The 7,397-nt window shown below is 43.3% G+C and overlaps 1 protein-coding gene across 1 annotated transcript in view; it reads left to right on the forward strand.

Moving 5' to 3' along the window:
• The window catches only part of FBXW8 (F-box and WD repeat domain containing 8), a 111,028-nt gene that overhangs the window by 303 nt on the left and 103,328 nt on the right, over positions 1–7,397 (forward strand). Inside the window, exon 2 of the mRNA XM_015586811.2 lies at positions 1–204. This exon is cut by the window's left edge and continues 33 nt beyond it. Coding sequence (XP_015442297.1) covers positions 1–204 — 204 coding nt within the window. The remainder of the gene's footprint in view (positions 205–7,397) is intronic.

Raw genomic sequence — 7,397 nt, forward strand, 5'->3', positions numbered from 1 at the left:
CCGAGGGGGCCGGGGCGCGGGGAGCAGGCCGCGGGGTACCTGGCGCTGGCCCAGAGCCTTCTGGAGGGCGCAGGGCGGCCTCCGGCGGCGGCGCGGACCACCCGGGCCGAGAGGCAGGAGGCTGCGAGCCGTTCCCGGTCCCCTCCGGCCCGTGAGGGCGCTGGGGGCGGGGAGCAGCTGGTGGACCAACTCATCCGTGACCTGGTGAGTGACCGTCGCCTCCTGCTGAGGCCCGGGCCAGCCCTAACCCCTCCCTGGTACGAATCCCCCAGTGAGTTGCAAAGTAACTCTGTGCCTCCACTATGGAGAGAAAAAGTAGAGGTACACACACCTCTGGTTGTGCATGCACAGCGTATGTTCAGAAGTAGTTCCTAAGTTGGGGCGATTTTGTCCTCCCATTTGGCAGTGTTTGCAGATATTTTTGGATGCCACGACCGGGGGTTAGTGGCGCGTTGTTGCGGGCAGAGGCCAGGGATGCTCATGAACATCCTACAACGCACTGGACAGCCCCCACACAAAATTATTTGGCCCAGAATGCCAGTATTGCTTAAGACCGAGAAAGCTTGCTCCGGAAGGATTCCCAAACTTTTAACAGGGTTGTTTTTGGGGAGGAGGACCCAGTACGTGGATGGAAAGGAATTTAAAATTTTCTCTATATACTATTTGCAGTATTCAGGTTTGTCTAACTGTGCATGTATTACTTCAAAAATAATGAAAGGGAAAAAAAAGAAGAATCCTTTGGACACTGTTTTAAGTATAGAGGTTCTTACTTTGTGAGGTGTGGATCCCTTCGAAAATCTAGAGGAAGATAGAGACCCTCAGGCCCAAAACAAAGAAACAAAAACCCTTCACAAAGGTGGGACAGTGGAAATCAATTGAAACATATCTAGGGTTAAGAAGACAAGACAGCCAGTTTTAATGGTTCAATTTAAGTTAGGCTTCTACAGCTTCCCAGTCGGGAGTAATTCTGTTACTGGCAAGTTATTTTGATGAATGATGGCTTAATAGTTTATGTAATATGTGGTTATATCAAATAACGTTAAGAATTTTCACTAAGCGTCTGGTCCTGTGCTCTGCCTTATCTCTTAAGTTTGTAAATAACCTTTTTCGGTGCAAGTTATAAACACTCTCTAATGCGACAATTCTTATACATATGAAAATTTATGCTGGCATCACACCTGCTTCTGTAAAAAGTCGGTCAACACTCAGCAAGTCTGACACATGTAAAAATAAAATCTTTCAGTGCCTTGGGGCCTTGGGAAGGTAGCATCTGATAAGATGCTCAGGTCAGTCCAGATCTCTGTAGAAGTTATTCCCAAGGAAGTAGATTTGTAGGCTGAAGCTATACTAGCCCATGGGAGTAGAGACAAACAGGAAAGATTAGGACAAAGGTAAGTTTGGAGCCTCACAGCTGAAATCCTCCCCCACTGAAAGGAGAGACTGTGCTTCACACCAATCTTGGGAGGTGGGCATTGCTATTCTTTTACAAATGAAGAGTACTCAAAAGATTTTCTGTAATTTGGCTAGGCTACCCAGTTGATAAACTCTAGGGACTGAATTTGGATCCTGGTCTGTTGGGCTCTACATTTCACTAGGTAGGAATTTCCCAAACTTAACTTGGCAGCAGAATCACCTTAGGCCTAATTAAAATATAGGTTCTGGCCCCTCCCCAGACCTGGTGCCCCAGTCTCCAGAGGTGGGACCCAGAAGTCTGGTGGTTGGGATGATCAGGCAGGTTTGAGATGTTGTTGTTCTCTGCTGTACAGCTCGGTTTGAGATTCTGATTCCCAAGACTTTCCAGCCCTAACACTCCTGAGGGGTAGGCATTGATATCAAAAATAGTAGAACTCTACATGAACTATTCCAAAAAATGGGAAGGGGCTGCCTATTGGAGGGCGCAAGGGGCATATCAGAATCTAACTTTCTATGTAGTTAGCGAAAGCCTGCCCTAACGTGTGCTTTTGGATCTCCGCCCCCTTCAGGATCACCACGTTACGTACTGCTAGGTTCGGTACCACTATGAGCAGCAGCCAACCTTTGGGGCACATCTATCACATCTGATTTTATTTTGCAATCATCAGTAACACTGCTGTAAATAATTCCTTGTATGCTTACATGCTGTCTCCTTGGTACTGCCTCAGAAGTTTAGAGACATAATCTTCAATTCTCTCAACAACCCTCTCCAGTGACCATTATTAGCCTCATCTGGCAGGTGAGCTTTAGGAAGGTAATTGATTTTTTTAAGGGGCAGTAAACCTCATATCTTAAGTTTGAAAAATGATGATAACCTTTATAGAAAAGGCTTGGATTCATAATTCATTGATTGTAAGCCTCAAAGCCCACAGAGATCAGGCTGGTAATACAAATGAGTGAACCAGGCTAGGTCTTTTTCCTAATTCATCAGGTGTTTTGTTATGCATTTTTTCCAGATTCTAGCCATTTTTTAATGATTTATTTCATAATGGCATCATTCTTTTCATCACATTAAATATTATAGTATAGAATTTGTCTTTAGGATACCCCTAAAGAAAAATACTTAACTGTTTCTCTTGAAACATGGCCCTCCTCTTGGTTTTGTTTTTCTACTTTTTAAAGTTTTTTTTTTAATCAAACTTTGTATTGAAGCATATGACTCATAAATGTACAGCTTGATGAATTTTCAAAAGTGTACAAATCCATGTAAAAGCACCCAGATTACAGAACAGAATTAATAGCTTATAAGAACCCTCACATGTTCTCTCTACCCAAGGGTAACCACTCACCTGACTTCTAACACCTTATTTTCGTTTTGTCTGTTTTTGAACTATATAAGTAGAATCATACAGCATGTACTCTTTTGTGTCTGAGTTCTTGTGCATAGCATTATGTATGAGATTTATCCCTGTGCATATGCCACGTTTTATTTATTTTACTGTTGGTGGACATGATTGATAACTAGTTTGTTAATAGCTAGTTTGGGACTATTAGGAATAGTGCCGCTGTGAACATTTTGTACATCTTTTGGAATGTGTACTTCATTTTTCTTGGGTATCCGCCTAGTTGTGGAATTGCTAGGTCATGAAGTATGCATATGTTCAGGCTTAGTAGATATTGACAATTTTCCAAAGGGAATGTACTAGTTTTCTTAACTTTTGATAGTAACTCAAGTATGTGGAATACAGTATTTCATGTTCTTTGCTATAAGTATAACACCCAGCTGAGATAACATATGGCAACTGAACTTGACCCCAAGGTAAGGTGATGGTGACTAACTGAGAAATTCATGCTATGGTTGCACTAAAAGTGGTAGCCACTGCCCAGGGCAACTGGTTATTGCCATGTAGGAATGTGATCACAGTGTTGCAGAGTCTTGAGATTTTCGTTTTTTACTTGGGAATATGTATTTTCATGTGGATTGTCTGGTTTTTGTTGCATAAAAATCACCCAAACCTTTGGCTTAAAACTATACTGTTTAGCTCACCATGTTACAGGGTGGCAGTTTGGCCTGGGCATAGGTGGGCTCTCTCATATGTGTGAGGTTAGCTGCTGGTCATCTAGGCCAGCAGTCCCCAACCCTTTTGGCACCAGGGTCTGTTGCTCCTGTGAGAATCTAATGCCTGATGATCTGAGGTGGAGCTGAGGCCCTGATGCTAGCGCTGGGGAGCGGCTGCAAATACAGATGAAGCTTTGCTCATTCGCCTGCCGCTCACTTCCTGCTGTGTGGCCTGGTTCCTAATAGACCATGGACTGGTACTGGTCCATGGCCCAGGGGTTGCGGACCCCTGATCTAGGCAGCTCTTCTTCTCGGGGCTGGCTGTGGGAGTGGGGTGGGGCTGAGGTGGAGAGGGTGGTGTGGTGTGTGTGTGTGTGTGTGTGTGTGTGTGTGTGTGTGTGTGTGTGTGAGAGAGAGAGAGACAGACAGACAGACAGAGACAGAGACAGAGAGAGAGAGAAAGAGTGAGATATGTGTGTCTCATCATCCAGCACATTAGCCCTAGGTGGACCGTCTTATAATTAAGAGAGCAGGAGGGCAAACCCCAGTGCTTTTGAAGTCTGCCTAGGTCATGTTTGTTATTGTCACATTGGCCAAAGCAAGCCATGTGGCCAAGCCCTGAGTCAGTGTGGAGTTACCCAAATGCCTGGGTAAACAGTAGGGGTCGTTAATACAACAATCTACCACAAACTCTTCCTATTTTTAACTTTTGGTAACTTATAAAAAAATAACATTTTAAGTACTAACACCATAGGTCAAAAACCTGTCTGTGGCCTGGATCTGCCTTGGGTGTGTCTTCTAGAGAATCCATGCTCGATGCATGAGTAACTCCTAAAAAGGAAGATCGTTTCATTTGGGATGCCCCAGAAACTCTCACAGGCTGATTTCGGTTGACATGAAAGGAAAATAAAAATCTGATACCACCTCCTACATAACCCCTCCTTTTTTTTTTCCTAAAAGTTTTGATGTTTCTCTTATACCAGTACGTCCTATTATGTTTTTGTTGCAGTCTCTTTCACTTCAGAGTCTTCAGTATCATCACTAGAGTTAGAACGACTAAGAGGTTAGCAGTCAAGAGTTAAGTTGCCTTTTGACAGGTGGGTGAACAGCACCACCTCAGAGTTGGATCTGGTTGGTCAGACCTTTGATGGACAAACACCGCTGAAATGAAAACTTAGAAATGATTCTCCTTGAGCTTTGTCTTCTCTTGTGAAGCTTTTAGCAATAGCAGTTGGAAGCCACCTGTTTTTAGGCGGTGAGTTGGGAACACCTAAGTTGTCTTTCTGGTATGTGGTTAAACTAGTGAAAGAAATGGTGCGCTCCTGGACGGAATTTCAGAGGCAGTGGCACTTTCTTTTGTCTTCCATTTCCCGCTCGCCCCAAACTCAGGCTTCTGGAAGGTAGTGGAGCCACTTGCGTATAATTGTAAGTGTGCGGCTTTTTTTCTTCACTGTGGTGGTTATGTGGTCCAATTTTTATGTATGTGATGTATCCAGAATCTGGGCTGCAGGTAACCAGCACCCAACTCAACTGGCCAAAAAAAACCCCAAACGAATCTATTGATTCATGTAACTGAAAATTCCAAGTGGAAGTGCTTGCTCTGGTGCTTAGATAATATAACTAGAAATGTCTCCATCTTTTGGTCTTACTTTCCTTTTATTGGCTTTATTCAGAGGCACACTCTCCCCTCTTTGGGATAAAATAGCTACCAGCAACTGTAATCTTATATTCTTATAGGTTAGCAACCAGGGGAAAGAGAGCATCTATTTTCTGTTTTATGCAGCAAATCATGAACTTTAGTTCCTATTTGTCTAGATGGGGTCATGTGTCCATCTTTGAGTCAATTACTGACTCAAATTGTCTAGACTTGTATCCACTGCCCATTCCTGAAGCTAAGGTTGAGGCCAGCCCCATCTAAACCATATTGACCAAGAGTGAGAGTAAGGTGGTTTCCTAAAGAAAAGAAGAGAGAATGGATATTGGGCAGGAAACAACAGAAACAAGATGTCCAACTTAGGGGGGTACGTGTTTGAAGCAACACTAAACTATGGGAATGTCTGTGTTTTCTAGTCATCCAACATACATGTATTGATCAGCTGGGTGCTAGGGAATCAGCAGTAAATGGAATGGATACTTCCTGACCTCAGAAGCCTACAGTCTTCTTTTAAGTAAAAAGGATGACATTAATGGAGGCAGGGTAGCCCTGGTTATTAGTCCAAGCTCTAGAGTCAGGCAGATCCAAGTTCAAATTCAGCCTCTGCTGCTGACTAGCTGTTTGACTTTGGGCAAGTTAACTTGCTGTGCCTTATTTATCAAATGAGGATGATGCTAGTACCTATCATGTGAAGAGGAAATGAATAGGACTTGGGACATTCTTAGCACCAAGCCTGACATACAGTGAGCAGCCAATAAATTGGGTGCTTTTATTATCATTAGTATGATAGAAAAGTTCATTTCCTCTGCTAAGACTTATCACTGATAAGCCCTTTGCTTCCTCACCTCTTGTGCTGGGAATCCCTGGAGGGCAGGGTCTGTTGTCTTATCTTGTACTCCTGTCTGTGGTACTTAGTACAGTAGGAGCCCATCTGTGTTTGTTGAGTTGAAATAACATGAGCAGAATTGCTGCTTCCAACAACCTTATAAAGAGGCTCTGTGGTTGTTAGAATCCCTGTGAACATTCAAAGCCTTCTCCAAGTTAGGATTTGGGTTTTCAGGGCTGATAAAATTTTTAATACTGCTGGCCAATATTTATTGCTCACCATGCCAATATTTAATTAGTCAGAGCCTGCAACTGTGTTGTCAACAAGATCAATTTGATGGCTTAATTTCTGAGTTAGAAACAAGGAAACTTCATAATATGAAATGAGATAAATGGAATCAAATGCGAACTCATGAATTATACTTGGAGAGACTTCCCTTCCTCTTTATTGGTCTTTGCCTTCCTTTTAAGGTTTAAGTTGAATTCTGTCTCCTATGTTAACTCTTCCCTGATTGCTCCAGCCCAAAGTTTTCTTCCTTCTCTCTTTCCCCCAACTAAAATGTTCTGTTAGTGCCATTCATTTTTTCCTGTTACGAATGAACAGATCTCTACTTGGGCACATTTTGAAATAGGCTCTGTGTATCCTAGAACAACTTGTAACTTAGGTCATCTCTTTATTGGACGATTCTGCTGCTCAAAGCAGTTGAGGTTCATTTATTCATTCTGTTTACCAGGTGGCTTCTTAGTACCAGGCACAGTTCTAGGTGCTGAGGATATAGCACTGAACAAGACAGAAAAAAAAATCCATGCCTTTACAGAATTTACACACTAGGGGAGAGGGGACTAGAAAAGGAACACATAATTGCAAGATATTAAATGCCGTGGAGAAAAATAAAGCAAGTAGAAGGGATAGAATGTGTACATGTTTAGGAAGAGCTGTAAATTTAAATAGTGCTCTCCAAAAGGACCTTCCTGGCGGGGCACATTTCATGGAAGGAGGTGAGGGAGCAAGCATGCTGAGATCTGGGGAAGGAGATTCTAGACAGAGAACAGTAAGTGCAAAGGTAATGTGGTGGCCAGGGCAAACTGGTCTCATGGTCCTCTGTGATCTATGTGGTCACACAGGGCCCCAGGCTCAGAAGAGGCCTGTGCTTGGTTTGATGCTGTGTTGTTGCCATCTTGAAATTCTTAATCATTTTTTAAAAAGGGACCTCACATTTTCGTTTTACAGTGGCCTCCGCAAATCATATAGCTGATCCTATTGGTAGAAATGCACTTGGAGAGTTCGAGACCCTTGACACGAAACTATTTACTCTTTCCACAGACAAATCCATACCCACACTAGACCGAACAAGGGACCTCCTCCTCCCCCTGATTTCTCTCCTTTCTGGATCCCACAGCCCCGATCCCAGCTTAGACTAAAGGAGGCTTTGAAAGCAGAGGTGC

This window comes from Pteropus alecto, unplaced genomic scaffold, assembly GCF_000325575.1.
Source record: "Pteropus alecto unplaced genomic scaffold, ASM32557v1 scaffold113, whole genome shotgun sequence".
Classification (NCBI taxonomy): Eukaryota; Metazoa; Chordata; class Mammalia; order Chiroptera; family Pteropodidae; genus Pteropus; species Pteropus alecto.